The 17,271-nt window shown below is 39.6% G+C and overlaps 1 protein-coding gene across 2 annotated transcripts in view; it reads left to right on the top strand.

Moving 5' to 3' along the window:
* The first annotated feature begins 7,353 nt into the window (after window positions 1-7,353).
* The window catches only part of LOC137973219 (inactive pancreatic lipase-related protein 1-like), an 11,845-nt gene continuing 1,927 nt past the window's right edge, over window positions 7,354-17,271 (top strand). Inside the window, exons 1-5 of one of the 2 annotated variants that reach the window (XM_068819994.1) lie at window positions 7,354-7,510; window positions 11,411-11,653; window positions 13,198-13,503; window positions 13,974-14,168; window positions 16,562-16,792. In XM_068819994.1, the coding sequence (XP_068676095.1) occupies window positions 7,447-7,510; window positions 11,411-11,653; window positions 13,198-13,503; window positions 13,974-14,168; window positions 16,562-16,792 (1,039 nt within the window). In that variant the 5' untranslated portion in view covers window positions 7,354-7,446. The remainder of the gene's footprint in view (window positions 7,511-11,410; window positions 11,654-13,197; window positions 13,504-13,973; window positions 14,169-16,561; window positions 16,793-17,271) is intronic. The other variant, XM_068819995.1, reaches the window with a different exon arrangement.

Consider the following 17,271-nt stretch of genomic DNA (forward strand, 5'->3'; position numbering starts at 1 on the left):
TAGACTTGCCTGGGTTGTCTAATTAAATAGCTAGATAAACCTATCGGAAAGTACAAACTAGCAAATAATTGTATTTTTGATGGTAAGCTGCGAAGTCGTCCTTTTTGTTAAATCATGGTCATCGGTGTCTTTTAATTAATATTACAACCGACGGGTAGATGGTTGGCCACTGGCAATCTTTGTAAACACCTCAGTCCTCGAAATTCGGAACAATATATGCTTAAACTCGCTCATAGTTGAATTCCTAGCTTTGACACTGACAACTGACATGTCCACGAGAGGATTCGAATTTTATCTTCTAGTGTTGATAGTATCGTTTGGTGCCCTCACTCGTCAAAGATACTATTAGCGCGAGAAGGCAAAATTCCTTTCCGCAAGCGGCCATGTAATGTTCTGTTTATTATGTAGATACTGATGATATGCCTAGATTAAAAACAAGTTGTTTGATTCATTTTCGAAATGGCGAAAAAGTGGTCACAAACCGCTTAAGCATGAATGTTGTGTAATTTTAAACAAGATATGAAAGTTGTGAAAAACAATTCATGCTAATGTCAAACTGAGCCATAAAAATGTTAATGTGGTAGAGAACAATTATACTACAGCACAATGAAAGATAACCTTTCTTTTTATAGGCGATTTGCATGGTAGTGTCAGTTTACGACAGATACCAGAATGCTTTGTCAAAATGCTTTGTTATTCAGATTTTTCTTCTCTCCTTGGAACAAAGAAACAACTGTTTACATGTGTTTAAGCAGTCTGGTCTTCTTAGTAAATGACGATATCATACAAATCGCCTATTGTCATATCGTGTTAGTTCAGTAACGCATTAAAGAAAGACCTAGAATAAGAGAAATGGCGACTTTTCCGAAAGTGTCGAAATTGCGATTTTCCGAAATTTTGCAAAGGGAGGACCCTTACCATGAGGCCAAAAATGGTTGATTCTTTATACAAACTTCCGAAGGCTGAAAGGCTATAGCTAGGATCCAAATACAAGTTGCCTAATAACCTAATTGGTATGGATCGAAAGCATAAAACAATCGCAGTTTTAAGTACATAGAGGTGGGTGCATCACCATGAAGTAATCTACGAGTTTGGGAAAAATTGTGAACCGGCATTCTACACGGCTGGAGCCGATATTTGCACCACGTACCTGCTTTTCAATCATGCTCTAAACAAAGTTGAGTGGTCGAGGATTCTTCTTGTGCCACTCGACTGAAATTTTATGCAAAATCCAAGCCATGTGCTTGATTCATTCAGCTCTTTTTGGAGCCTAAAATGAAATAGTTACTGTATCGAAACACATGGAAAAAGTCATACCATTCGCTCCATTTATCCTTCCATTAGCCAAATTTCGAAACCAGAAAATTTTTGTGTGTAGAAGCTGGAATTGTGGGCTTCGAATACCACTAAAATCAGGAATCTTGCTGGCCGGTGAGGAATCCGGAATCTCTTGAAGAGGTGGATTGAATTAAGGACATTCACACGGAATCCACAGTGAGGAATCCGGGAAATTCAAGACTGCCTTTAATTACTTTTCATTCGACTAAACTGTGCGCCATAATAATAAAAAAATCATTTAGTCCGAAAGTCTGTGACTTAAAGTAATCGACTAGAACTCTTACTCTAAGTAGTCATTTTCGCAGTGGTTTTTAGATTTCTATTTCCCGCCTCAAAACTTAATTTTAATTATGGACTTGAGACAGAAATACAGGATATTACATGGCCGTGCGGAGATACGAAATTTCTCTTCGAATGTTGAAAATATTTCACGAGTGAGCGAGCCATTGATTGCCGGTTAAGTTGACGATACTAGGCGAGAGAAGAAATTCTTTATAATAGTTGATCTGAGAGAAAAAAAATTCAGAAGAGAGATACAGTCAACTATCTCTAAGACGGACACCATCGGGACCGGCCTCAGCTGTCCGTCAGTCAGAGAGGTGTCCGGCTTATAGAGAGTCGACGTAACATGACCCCAGGAATTTTAAGATAATAACGCTGAACCTCTCTGTGTACAGTGAATACGCGTCTGTTTAAAGTTTGTTTTAAGTTGTTTACTTGAACGAAACCTACCTGTTTTAGATTACAATACAATTCGGTTGTCACCTCCAAGTTATTTTTCGAGTGGGACAATGACTGATTTAATTTTAACTTGTACTGTTTGTATTCTGGTGACAAGATAAGAGCTGTCAATTAAACGTCTCAGGTGTTAAAAAGAGTCACGTACAAGATTTTTTCTTCCCTAAATCGTAATTTGCGGTCACATTCAGCACCTCACAAGCGTCCGTTGACGATTTCAAAGTGTCCGTTGTTCGTCTTATGGAGGTGTCCGTCTTATAGAGAGTTTGGTAACAGCAATAGTCGGTGTTGGATATGATACCATAACATCATTGATGTTAAGTGATAAAGTGCTGTAGTGTCAATCCTTCTAATAAGAACGTTCCTTTCAAGAGTTGAAGCTGGTTTGAGCCACCTTGAATTGCAGATTTATCTTTCTGGGAATCTCTTCCCATTTTCCGAACTTCACGTGTAGTTGTAGTTCACTGTACTGGACAATTTGTGTTAAGTGTTTGTGCAGCCCACGGATACGCCCTTCTAGGCGTCTTGTAATAGCATTCTACGAGTATTTGTAATTAGTATCACCCAACTAGTGGACTAATGCAAATGCTGAATTTTGATAGGCTACGCTACTAGAGGACTATTAGTAATAGTCCTCGAGTAGCGAAAAGCATGACCCTTTCTTTCGTTTTATTCCCAAATAAATATTTCTTCAACTTGCATTTGTTAACTTTATTATTGCCTTTTCTGCCCGACTAGTTGGGTGATACTAAAACAATTAGACCCTTCGCCCTCAAGGGCCACTGGTCAATAGCCGATTTGGCTTCGCTTCATGGGCTATTGCCCCGTGGACCTTGCGGGCTACGGGTCTAATTGTTAATTAACATACGCCAAGCAGATACGAACTGTCTCATTTCACGACACTAAGAAAGCAGTGGTCATATCACTAATCGGAACGTGTTTAGAGAATGGCAGTCGCCAATTGCAACACAGTCGTTTTCGTGTTTTTAACACTTGTAACAATGGGACAGGGTAAGTAGATAGCATTCAGTTACGAGTAACTTATTTTTTTTTACTATCGTTAATCTAATTTCAATATTGAGGTATACGTATGACAATAATAATAACATTCGTGCGGAATTATAAATGTTTTCATGCGTCTGTAAGCTCACCAAATCGACTTTTTCATAGGTACATATATGTTGACAAAGACCAATCGGATTCAAGCCGAAAAATATCATTTATTAAGACTCAACTACCACAAGCTATTTTCAATACTGAGTTTGATTCCCTTTAATTAAGCCCTTCGATATATGATTACGCATTAACTAAAATATTTGCCTCTTAATAATCGTCTGTAGGAACTGATGCGAATCGTAGTGGTAAAATAGCCTCTTTGTCGGCAAGATTTGAGACAACTTGACGAGTGTCGTCAGTGAAATTGGTCAATTTCGAGTCAAACCCGACTGTTTGGAGTTGTTCAACTGGAATCTCTAATTGGAGAAAACGAGAAAGGGGTACATGCAAGACAACGTGGAACGGGGAACGAGGAGTCTCTAAACTGAATGGGGAATTTCTAAAACGGAGAATACCTGAAATAAGAAAGACACGATTAGGCAAATGATGTCCAGTGGATAACAAAAAGTATGACGTCCGGCAAAAATGACGTCGAATTCTCCGAAAGCTATTCCAGATAGTAGAAATATCATGAATACTCTACTACTGACCGGTATCCAATTATTCAATCAAGGTTTGGTGGTTCTTGTCAGTTTCCGCGAAGGGGGGGGGGGGGGGGGGGGAGGGGGTAGGGGACTGTAGTGCACGATGTGATAAGTCAAGGGAAGTTTCAAAGGTCAAGAAGCTGCTCAGTTTAGCCCAAGACTTGACCAACACTTTGGTTGATTGGAGGATTTCCAGTTTCACTGTTATAGAAACATTGTGTTATTTCCTTTATAATATGAGCAGTTTTGTATCAGAATAGATCTATAGCACTCCTTCCTTTTGAAGATTCGCCATTTTTGAGATTCCCTTATTTATAAATTCTCCCTTTCAGGGATTTATCATTTTTTGAGAATTTCCGTTCTAGAGATTTCACACTGAGTTCGGGGATTCCACGTTTCCAATTCCCCATTCTCCGTTCCTCGCGCTTCTTATTTTATTTTTAGAAGTAGACGTTTCTTTAATCAAATTCCCGTTTACGATATGTGATTATTTACAATATTATAGATATTGTCTTCCAAAATCGTCTATATGAATAAGAGAAGATATCGAACTGTAAAAATAACCACTGAAGAATTCGAACTGAGTTGAGACAACATGAACTATCTTCTGTGAAATCGGTCAATTTTCAACCAAGTTTGGTGATTTTGAATATTTTAGTCAAGCCTGGGTCGAATTGCCTGGTTTGTCTAATTAAATAACTAGATAAACCTATCGGAAAGTACAAACTAGCAAATAATTGTATTTTTGATGGCAAGCTGCGAAGTCGTCCTTTTAATTTGTTAAACTGATCATGGTCATCTGTGTCTTTTAATTAATATTACAACCGACGGGTAGATGGTTGGCCACTGGCAATCTTTGTAAATACCTTCCTCAAAATTCGGGACAATATATGCTTAAACTCGCTCTTAGTTGAATAACTAGTTTTGACACAGACAACTGACATGTCCACGAGAGGATTCGAATTTTATCTTCTAGTGTAGATAGTTTCGTTTGGTACCCTCACTCGTCAAAGATACTTTTAGCGCGAGAAGGCAAAATTCCTTTCCGCAAGCGGCCATGTAATGTTCTGTTTATTATGTAGATACTGATGATATGCCAAGTTGTTTGATTCATTTTCGAAATGGCGAAAAAGTGGTCACAAACCGCTTAAGCATGAATGTTGTGTAATTTTAAACAAGATATGAAAGTTATGAAAAACAATTCATGCTAATGTCAAACTGAGCCATAAAAATGTTAATGTGATAGAGAACAATTATACTACAGCACAATGAAAGGAAACCTCTCTTTTTATAGGCGACTGTTTGCATGGTAGTGTCAGTTTACGACAGATACCAGAATGCTTTGTCAAAATGCTTTGTCAAAATGCTCTCCTGTGAAGAAAGAAACAATTGTTTAAGCAGTCTGGTGTTCTTAGTAAATGACGATATCATGCAAATCGCCTATTGTCATATCGTGCTAGTTCAGTAACGCATTAAAGAAAGACCTAGAATAAGAGAAATGGCGACTTTTCCGAAAGTGTCGAAATTGCGATTTTCCGAAATTTTGCAAAGGGGGGACCCTTACCATGAGGCCAAAAATGGTTGATTCTTTATACAAACTTCCGACGGCTGAAAGGCTATAGCTAGGATCCAAATACAAGTTGCCTAATAACCTAATTGGTATGGATCGAAAGCATAAAACAATCGCAGTTTTAAGTACATAGAGGTGGGTGCATCACCATGAAGTAATCTACGAGTTTGGGAAAAATTGTGAACCGGCATTCTACACGGCTGGAGCCGATATTTGCACCACGTACCTGCTTTTCAATCATGCTCTAAACAAAGTTGAGTGGTCGAGGATTCTTCTTGTGCCACTCGACTGAAATTTTATGCAAAATCCAAGCCATGTGCTTGATTCATTCAGCTCTTTTTGGAGCCTAAAATGAAATAGTTACTGTATCGAAACACATGGAAAAAGTCATACCATTCGCTCCATTTATCCTTCCATTAGCCAAATTTCGAAACCAGAAAATTTTTGTGTGTAGAAGCTGGAATTGTGGGCTTCGAATACCACTAAAATCAGGAATCTTGCTGGCCGGTGAGGAATCCGGAATCTCTTGAAGAGGTGGATTGAATTAAGGACATTCACACGGAATCCACAGTGAGGAATCCGGGAAATTCAAGACTGCCTTTAATTACTTTTCATTCGACTAAACTGTGCGCCATAATAATAAAAAAAATCATTTAGTCCGAAAGTCTGTGACTTAAAGTAATCGACTAGAACTCTTACTCTAAGTAGTCATTTTCGCAGTGGTTTTTAGATTTCTATTTCCCGCCTCAAAACTTAATTTTAATTATGGACTTGAGACAGAAATACAGGATATTACATGGCCGTGCGGAGATACGAAATTTCTCTTCGAATGTTGAAAATATTTCACGAGTGAGCGAGCCATTGATTGCCGGTTAAGTTGACGATACTAGGCGAGAGAAGAAATTCTTTATAATAGTTGATCTGAGAGAAAAAAAATTCAGAAGAGAGATACAGTCAACTATCTCTAAGACGGACACCATCGGGACCGGCCTCAGCTGTCCGTCAGTCAGAGAGGTGTCCGGCTTATAGAGAGTCGACGTAACATGACCCCAGGAATTTTAAGATAATAACGCTGAACCTCTCTGTGTACAGTGAATACGCGTCTGTTTAAAGTTTGTTTTAAGTTGTTTACTTGAACGAAACCTACCTGTTTTAGATTACAATACAATTCGGTTGTCACCTCCAAGTTATTTTTCGAGTGGGACAATGACTGATTTAATTTTAACTTGTACTGTTTGTATTCTGGTGACAAGATAAGAGCTGTCAATTAAACGTCTCAGGTGTTAAAAAGAGTCACGTACAAGATTTTTTCTTCCCTAAATCGTAATTTGCGGTCACATTCAGCACCTCACAAGCGTCCGTTGACGATTTCAAAGTGTCCGTTGTTCGTCTTATGGAGGTGTCCGTCTTATAGAGAGTTTGGTAACAGCAATAGTCGGTGTTGGATATGATACCATAACATCATTGATGTTAAGTGATAAAGTGCTGTAGTGTCAATCCTTCTAATAAGAACGTTCCTTTCAAGAGTTGAAGCTGGTTTGAGCCACCTTGAATTGCAGATTTATCTTTCTGGGAATCTCTTCCCATTTTCCGAACTTCACGTGTAGTTGTAGTTCACTGTACTGGACAATTTGTGTTAAGTGTTTGTGCAGCCCACGGATACGCCCTTCTAGGCGTCTTGTAATAGCATTCTACGAGTATTTGTAATTAGTATCACCCAACTAGTGGACTAATGCAAATGCTGAATTTTGATAGGCTACGCTACTAGAGGACTATTAGTAATAGTCCTCGAGTAGCGAAAAGCATGACCCTTTCTTTCGTTTTATTCCCAAATAAATATTTCTTCAACTTGCATTTGTTAACTTTATTATTGCCTTTTCTGCCCGACTAGTTGGGTGATACTAAAACAATTAGACCCTTCGCCCTCAAGGGCCACTGGTCAATAGCCGATTTGGCTTCGCTTCATGGGCTATTGCCCCGTGGACCTTGCGGGCTACGGGTCTAATTGTTAATTAACATACGCCAAGCAGATACGAACTGTCTCATTTCACGACACTAAGAAAGCAGTGGTCATATCACTAATCGGAACGTGTTTAGAGAATGGCAGTCGCCAATTGCAACACAGTCGTTTTCGTGTTTTTAACACTTGTAACAATGGGACAGGGTAAGTAGATAGCATTCAGTTACGAGTAACTTATTTTTTTTTACTATCGTTAATCTAATTTCAATATTGAGGTATATGTATGACATTAATAATAACATTCGTGCGGAATTATAAATTTTTTCATGCGTCTGTAAGCTCACCAAATCGACTTTTTCATAGGTACATATATGTTGACAAAGACCAATCGGATTCAAGCCGAAAAATATCATTTATTAAGACTCAACTACCACAAGCTATTTTCAATACTGAGTTTGATTCCCTTTAATTAAGCCCTTCGATATATGATTACGCATTAACTAAAATATTTGCCTCTTAATAATCGTCTGTAGGAACTGATGCGAATCGTAGTGGTAAAATAGCCTCTTTGTCGGCAAGATTTGAGACAACTTGACGAGTGTCGTCAGTGAAATTGGTCAATTTCGAGTCAAACCCGACTGTTTGGAGTTGTTCAACTGGAATCTCTAATTGGAGAAAACGAGAAAGGGGTACATGCAAGACAACGTGGAACGGGGAACGAGGAGTCTCTAAACTGAATGGGGAATTTCTAAAACGGAGAATACCTGAAATAAGAAAGACACGATTAGGCAAATGATGTCCAGTGGATAACAAAAAGTATGACGTCCGGCAAAAATGACGTCGAATTCTCCGAAAGCTATTCCAGATAGTAGAAATATCATGAATACTCTACTACTGACCGGTATCCAATTATTCAATCAAGGTTTGGTGGTTCTTGTCAGTTTCCGCGAAGGGGGGGGGGGGGGGGGGGGGGGAGGGGACTGTAGTGCACGATGTGATAAGTCAAGGGAAGTTTCAAAGGTCAAGAAGCTGCTCAGTTTAGCCCAAGACTTGACCAACACTTTGGTTGATTGGAGGATTTCCAGTTTCACTGTTATAGAAACATTGTGTTATTTCCTTTATAATATGAGCAGTTTTGTATCAGAATAGATCTATAGCACTCCTTCCTTTTGAAGATTCGCCATTTTTGAGATTCCCTTATTTATAAATTCTCCCTTTCAGGGATTTATCATTTTTTGAGAATTTCCGTTCTAGAGATTTCACACTGAGTTCGGGGATTCCACGTTTCCAATTCCCCATTCTCCGTTCCTCGCGCTTCTTATTTTATTTTTAGAAGTAGACGTTTCTTTAATCAAATTCCCGTTTACGATATGTGATTATTTACAATATTATAGATATTGTCTTCCAAAATCGTCTATATGAATAAGAGAAGATATCGAACTGTAAAAATAACCACTGAAGAATTCGAACTGAGTTGAGACAACATGAACTATCTTCTGTGAAATCGGTCAATTTTCAACCAAGTTTGGTGATTTTGAATATTTTAGTCAAGCCTGGGTCGAATTGCCTGGTTTGTCTAATTAAATAACTAGATAAACCTATCGGAAAGTACAAACTAGCAAATAATTGTATTTTTGATGGCAAGCTGCGAAGTCGTCCTTTTAATTTGTTAAACTGATCATGGTCATCTGTGTCTTTTAATTAATATTACAACCGACGGGTAGATGGTTGGCCACTGGCAATCTTTGTAAATACCTTCCTCAAAATTCGGGACAATATATGCTTAAACTCGCTCTTAGTTGAATAACTAGTTTTGACACAGACAACTGACATGTCCACGAGAGGATTCGAATTTTATCTTCTAGTGTAGATAGTTTCGTTTGGTACCCTCACTCGTCAAAGATACTTTTAGCGCGAGAAGGCAAAATTCCTTTCCGCAAGCGGCCATGTAATGTTCTGTTTATTATGTAGATACTGATGATATGCCAAGTTGTTTGATTCATTTTCGAAATGGCGAAAAAGTGGTCACAAACCGCTTAAGCATGAATGTTGTGTAATTTAAACAAGATATGAAAGTTATGAAAAACAATTCATGCTAATGTCAAACTGAGCCATAAAAATGTTAATGTGATAGAGAACAATTATACTACAGCACAATGAAAGGAAACCTCTCTTTTTATAGGCGACTGTTTGCATGGTAGTGTCAGTTTACGACAGATACCAGAATGCTTTGTCAAAATGCTTTGTCAAAATGCTCTCCTGTGAAGAAAGAAACAATTGTTTAAGCAGTCTGGTGTTCTTAGTAAATGACGATATCATGCAAATCGCCTATTGTCATATCGTGCTAGTTCAGTAACGCATTAAAGAAAGACCTAGAATAAGAGAAATGGCGACTTTTCCGAAAGTGTCGAAATTGCGATTTTCCGAAATTTTGCAAAGGGGGGACCCTTACCATGAGGCCAAAAATGGTTGATTCTTTATACAAACTTCCGACGGCTGAAAGGCTATAGCTAGGATCCAAATATAAGTTGCCTAATAACCTAATTAGTATGGATCGAAAGCATAAAACCATCGCAGTTTTAAGTACATGGAGGTGGGTGCATCACCATGAAGTAATCTACGAGTTTGAGAAAAATTGTGAACCGGCATTCTACACGGCTGGAGCCGATATTTGCACCACGTACCTGCTTTTCAATCATGCTCTAAACAAAGTTGAGTGGTCGAGGATTCTTCTTGTGCCACTCGACTGAAATTTTATGCAAAATCCAAGCCATGTGCTTGATTCCGGCTTTCGGATCTTTTAGGAGCCTAAAATGAAATAGTATCGAAACCTATGGAAAAAGTCGTACCATTCGCTCCATTTATCCTTCCATTAGCCAAATTCCGAAATCCAGTAGAAGTTGGAATCGTGGGCTTCGAATACCACTAAAATGAGGAATCTTGCTGGCCGGTGAAGAATCCGGAATCTCTTGAAGAGGTGGATTGAATTAGGGACATTAAACCCGGAATCCACAGTGAGGAATCCGGGGAATTCAAGACTGCCTTTAATTACTTTTCATTCGACTAAACTGTGTGCCATAATAAAAATAAAAAAATCACTTAGTCCGAAAGTCTGTGACTTAGAGCAATCGACTAGAACTCTTACTCTAAGTAGCCATTTTCGCAGTTGTTTTTGATTTCTATTTCCCGCCTCAAAACTTAATTTTAATTATGGACTTGAGACAGAAATACAGGATATTACATGGCCGTGCGGAGATACGCACGGCCATGTAAGTTGTTAATTAAGTTGTTGCCATGTAAGTTGTTTTAAGTTGTTTACTTGAACGAAACCTACCTGTTTTAGATTTGTAATACAAATCGGTTGTCACCTCCAAGTTGTTTTTCGAGTGGGACAGATTTAATTTAAACTTGTACTCATGGTTTGTATTCTGGTGACAAGATAAGAGCTGTCAATTAAACGTCTCAGGTGTTAAAAAGAGTCACGTACAAGTTTTTTCTTCCCTAAATCGTAATTTCCGGTCACATTCAGCACCTCACAAGCGTCCCTTGACGATTTCAAAGTGTCCGCTGTTCCTCTTATGGAGGTGTCGGTCTTATAGAGAGTTTGGTTATAGTAAAGTGACTAAGAAACGGCCGGGTCCAGCACCAGTTGTACGTCTTATAGAGGTGTCCATCTTAGTGAGGTGTCCGTTAAGAGAGAGTTGACTGTATTATATGACTCATTCACGGCTCCTCTGTACATGGAATGAGCAACTCAGAGTTGATCACAGAGTTCAAGGATGGATTTGACCGGGTGAACAATTTAATAATTTTAGCGAGTACTACTACAGCAGTAAAGCCCACGCTAGCGCTGGGGTTTACTGAAGAGTTGATGCCATTCAAAGTTGGATAAAAACATGTTTTGTGTTTATTGGTGTGAAAATGGGAACACGATTAGTTAACTGATTTAATTGGTGAGAACACGTTGCAAGGTCAGTACATAACATTTTGACGATCCTCTTTAATTGAGCTGCTCTTTCTAGCGGAAAGTGGTATTTCCTATTTTGACGAAATTTCAAAAAAATAGTTTGTTTTGTTTTGTTTTGTTTTGTTTTTGTTTTCAAGGGTTTCTTCCAGGGTTTTTTCAACGTTCAGTCTGTTACACCAAGTATGGTTGTTTCAAGAACACTGCAGATCCTTGGCGGTTGCCACAGAGCCCGTCTAAGATAAATACAGCGTTTTACTTGTTCACAAGGCAAAACCGGGAAATCCCTCAAACTATTGACGATGAAAACAAAAGTAAGCTGGCCGCTTCTAATTACAACATCCTGCGCCATGAAACAATTTTCGTTGTTCATGGGTTTACAGGTAAGTTTTTTTTAGAGCTACTATAAAGTCATTCAAAATTATTTTATGTAGCATTCGCTTACACATAAGTTACATCTGTTTCAAGTAGAAAATATTAACAAAGAAAACATAAAGATTTCCGATTTGCTTTTTTTTTTTTTTCTTCAAATAGAAAGCCAAACAATGATTTATCATGGGTGGGATATCTTCATTTACGTATTCATAGAAACCTCCCTTGCGTTATTCGAAACCCAAACCTTTCCGGTCGTTTTTCAGCCATTCAAATTCCCTATTTATCTTAAAGGCAGCTGTAGTATTCCCGAGAGTAATAAAGTATCCAAACAAACAGATTTAATTCAACCAATTTCATTGCAAACGTAACATGGCCGCCGCTATCAAAAGCACATGGTTTTTCCTATCCCAACATACTTAGCGGCCCAAAACATTACATCTCCCCTATCCTCAGAAAAATGCTCTCTTACAAGAATAAAGAAATCTCCACGAACAATAAAGTCAACTATACTAACGATGAAGTCTCTTCTTCTAAAACTTAAATGTTCAAACTGTATATACTTCTGAAGAGAGAGAATCAGTGTTCATGTTCCCCAAAGAAAATTAACAATATAATCTCTTAATCTCTCTGGCAATCTCCTTGTCCTCTGTGGTCTCTGATTCCTTGATGGTTCTGGTGCCGCTCCACCATTCTCCTGCAGATTGGGGCACTCCCCTCTACCCAGCAGCCCGGCAGTCGATTCTGGTACGGTTGGTTGGTAAGGTGATGGCACAAGGTCTAGTTCCTGCTGGGGTGTGGGGGGTGTTGACACAGAGTCTGACCCTTGTTGGAGTGTGGGATCTCCCTCTCTAATGTATTGCTTCACATGACTTGTGTTTCTGGAATACTGGTTCCCTGTTGGACTCTCTACAACAAGGCTGTTCCCAGTCTTGCTGACAACCTTACAGGGATTTGGGTTAAATGCTGTGCTGAGTTTGTTAGTCTTGTCTTGTTGGACAAGCACTTCATCACCCAGTTCAATGCTGGAAGGGCTAGCCCTGCGGTGTATGTCTGCGTAAGCTTTACTCTTAGCTTTCTGCTCAGCATCGCGATCGTGTAGTTCATAGTCATAGGCATGGCCGATGCTTAAATCAGGGATCTTCCCCTTGCAGGTGGAGTAACATTGCACGTCGCCGCTGTTTAGTTGCTGCTGTGGTTCCTTCGCTTATAATAAGCCCTTTCCCGTCCGCGTACAGTTCGAATAAGGTTAACCACCTTTTCCATCGGGGACCAATCGTCGCTGGATCAGATAAACAATCAAATTTCGGTAACACGCTCTTTTCCATTGCTTTTCGTTTCTCCTCGTCGCCAATGTAGTATTCCCGAGAGTAAAAAAGTATCCAAACAAACAGATTTAACTCAACCAATTTCATTGCAAACGTAACATGGCCGCCGCTATCAAAAGCACATGGTTTTTCCTATCCCAACATACTTAGCGGCCCAATACATTACAGCAGCGATTAAAGGCATGCCGAAACTTTGTCATTTTATTACTTGTTGTCTCTTGTCTCAGAGAGTGTCGCCGCCAGTCCATGGATGAAGCCAATGAAGGACGCGTTACTAGATGCGTTAGACTGCAATGTGATTTTGGTTGACTGGTCTAAGGGTGCAGCTACAAATTATTTCCAAGCGGCGGAAAACACTCGGCTCATTGGTAGACAGATTGCTGTTCTTGCAATGTTCCTGATGTCCCAGAACAATGGTGGTCCCAGTTTGGGAGAACGTTTCTACATCGTGGGCTTTAGCCTTGGGGCGCATGTTGCTGGATATGCTGGGAGCTATTTGAAAGAGCATCGTGTTACACTTGGTCGAATAACTGGTATTAGCAAATAAATTATCTTAAGGTTGCGGCTGAGTAGCCTAGGTTCTGAATGAGAGCGAGGCTGTCCTTACTTTGTTCCGGTTTAAGCCTCGCAACCTTTTCAACATAACGCAAATTAATTTGAACCAAATTGTGCAGCAGCCGCGATATCATTACAGGTCAAACTGTAAAAGGCTATCATACCATTTTACTCTGTACTTGGAGACGAAAATGCCTTGTCGATAAACGAAAGCGAGCATCAGAGAAATGTGAAAGCCAGTAAGGAATAATTTTCGAAATTATTTTTCTCCGGTGTGTGCATTTTCGAACGGATCTGCTTGTAACTGTTATATCTAGCGGTTTAAAGTTGTCTTTTTTTTTTTTTCTGGAGTTGAAGTTCTCTTCAAGTTGTTTTTGCTGTCACGTCTCGCTCCCCAAACGGCCCTTGTTACTCACACCTTATTTGTTGTTTTCATGACAAAACGCAGGTTTAGATCCCGCTGGCCCGCATTTTAACAAGGCGAAGAAAGAGTATCGCCTGGACAAAAGTGATGCGACATTTGTGGACGTCATACACACTGATGCAGGGTTTGTTGGCACCACTTTAAACATGGGTGACGCCGATTTTTACCCGAATGGTGGTCATAAACAGCCTGGCTGTTCATTCTTCAATATTTTTAAAGGTACGTTTGTAGTCATTTTAGGGGTTGAAGAGATGTATAAAATTTCCCCAGGTTAAATGAGTCATTACGAATCCCGAGACTGAAAAAGACGATCTTAACTGAGAAGCCAAAGAAATTATCAAAATGTGAAACGCACGTGCATACCGTGCATATTTATTTTTTTCTCATTAAATACGCAGATTTGTATGGCGCATTCAAACATGGCATTCAAACTTTCCAAACACTAACTTAAAGATTAACAAGTCATTTTACCTTCTTAAGTCTATTTGTAAATAGCTATAGGGTGATGCCTTCTGTGTGCAAACTCGTATGTTAATGAAACATAATATAATCAATGAGATCAGCGAAGATTCCCTTTTATTATATGGCTCTGTCTCACAAGGACTGGGAAATACCAAGTTCACGAATTTGATTGGCTGAAATCGATATTGACCACGGTCTAGATTTTCCCATCTAGACCGGCATCTAGACCGGTAATGTTTTGCGGTGAAAGGATGCAAACTATAATGAAAAAATATTGAGTATTTTCTTCTAACAATATTTATTTATGGAAGTGCCAAACAGCATGATGACAAAAGAGAGGATGACGAGCAAACTTTGACAGAATTGAGTTCAGCTCATCGCCACTCATCGCCGTTCGCAAGCAAAATGTCAGTTAGTACAAACCAGTTACATTAAACGAATTAAATTGATTCTCCCATACAGACCTCCTGCTCGGTTAATAAGAGCTAAATAAAAACCATTGGTGACCCAAGCTCTATGATTCGCGCGTGACATAATTTGAACATCATAACAACATGACCGCTTATTTCGATAATGGCGAAATTAGAAAGGTTTGTATGGGGAAAAATGTATCGAATTGGAAGGCAAAATCAGGAGTGATTTTTTCAATAGAATTTTCCCACCTGAACTCCTCTGTAGTTCCTTCCGTGTCTTTTGTGGTTTCCAGGTCGCGATCGACGATTTGAAGCAATTTCGTTAAGTTTGCGTTCCAGTTGCTCCTCTCTCTATTTTATCTTACCAAGAGTGCAAGAGAGGAAGCGACCGAATCCATTGACGGAAAACAGCCAAATTCGTTCCAATGGCTCCGATCGCATCAGAATTTCACGTGGACAACGGCAGATAGTAACAGAACACATCCATTGTAGGTTTCAGGGGACCATTAACTTGGCGAGGGAATTATTCCTGAATAAATATCACACTCATTTCCGTCGAGATCCATCGAAATAGGTTTGACTCTAATCCGTTTCGATTTGGCTTAGCGACCCGGCTTGGGAGCGTTTCAGAAGGTAGTGGAGATATAAAGTTTAAGTCAGCGAGCAACATACCCGTTTGTGGTACAGGGTAATGTGACGATGGATGAGTGTAGCAGTTTGCGGCTCATTTACTAACTCTTTTGAGAGACCCCTTTGCTATCGTGCCAAAGTCTTGGGCGTATTGTAGAGCGCTGAAAGTCTCGAGCTTAAAATAGGACACGGCATGTAGATCTCTGCTTTTGTTGTTAGCAATGTTCTCATATGGATGTGTTTTTTGTAATCTGAATTAACGCGTTCTAATTTTCTTAACAAGGCTGCCTATCGCATTCAACAGAAGTACGATTGATGTTTGGGTCTTTTGTGAAACAGTTCTTGTTGACCGTTCGTGGTTGCGATACAATTTTTAGTCAATGGAACCTATACCGAACTTTTTTTGCATGATCTTTCAGGCCCAGAAAGTCAATGATGTATTCGCTTGAATTCTTAAGGCGAACTTTATACCGCTCTCCGGGCTTTCCTAATCCCGTGTAATTTGGCTCAACACTAACTCACAGGCCCTGGTCGCTAAGCCAAATCGAAACAAGTGTGGCACGAGGAATTAGAGTCAAGCCTTTATCGATGGATCTCGACGGAAAAGAGTGTTTTTATTAAGGAATAATTCCCTCGCCAAGTTTATGGTCCCCTGAAACCTACAATCGATGTGTTGTGTTACTATCTGCCGTTGTCCACGTGAAATTTTGATGCGATTGGAGTCATTGGAAGGAATTTATGGCCGTTTTTCGTCAATGGATTCGGTCGCTTTCTCTGTTGCACTCTCCTACCTTGGAATTACGAGAAGCACTAGCCGTACTCCTCTCGTGTTATTAAAACTTCCCAAGTCCTTACATCACTCAATAATGCACTCGAACAAGAACGGAGTACAATAAACCTGGATTGGTGTGGACGGTTTTGAAGAAAAAAAAAAGATAGAGGATGATGGTTATTTCGTGTTGTTGTTTTGCAGAGTACGACAAACTGGCACGTGCAGCACGATTATTCCCGAATCCTCTTTCAACCAATAATATCATTGGCATTTGTAGTTGTTGTTGCCGTAGCGGTCTTCCTTTCTTGAAATAAAGTATATAATTTTCTCAACAGGTCTTGTGGATACTTTAGCGTGTGACCACATGAGAGCTCCTGATTACTACATTGCCACTGTGAAAGGACCATGCCACTGGATAGCGTATCCATGCGACAGTTACAAAAACTTTCAGAATGGGAAGTGTTTGCATTGTCAACCAGATGGATGCTCACGTATGGGATACTATGCAGATCCCAGCAAAAGTGGGAACTTCTACTTAAACACAAACAAAAAGAAACCTTTTTGTGGTAAGTATTCGTAAGTATTCGGAGTTCTAGCAGCATTCGAAGAAGTGTATTCCACATGATCCTGTTGCTGATAAGCAACAATAAGTTCTTAATAAGCATGCATGGGGTTTCAGGTTATTCACTGCCGTTATCACTTTAGCGGAATAGGTATTTTCTCTTTTAAGCAGTCCAACATTCGGGGCCTTTGAAAAAGTGAAGAGAAAGCGCTGCTATTTTTATGGCATCTCAACATCTTTAGACGTCTTTGTACGCTGGCAAAAGGACGACAAACCCTTGTCTTTGTGTCACCTTACATAAAAGTAAAGTTAAGTCTCTGCTTACGAGCCAGAAGGCTCATCAGGCCGGCACTTATCTCCGGTCTCATTAGCATGAGGCGACTAGGAGTATTTCTACTCCCCCCTGGATGGGATGCTGGTCCATCGCAGAGTTACCCCCAGCATTTCGCCGGTAACCATTTATACACCTGGGTGGAGAGAGGC

The sequence above is a fragment of the Montipora foliosa genome, chromosome 10 (assembly GCF_036669935.1).
Source record: "Montipora foliosa isolate CH-2021 chromosome 10, ASM3666993v2, whole genome shotgun sequence".
Lineage (NCBI taxonomy): Eukaryota > Metazoa > Cnidaria > Anthozoa > Scleractinia > Acroporidae > Montipora > Montipora foliosa.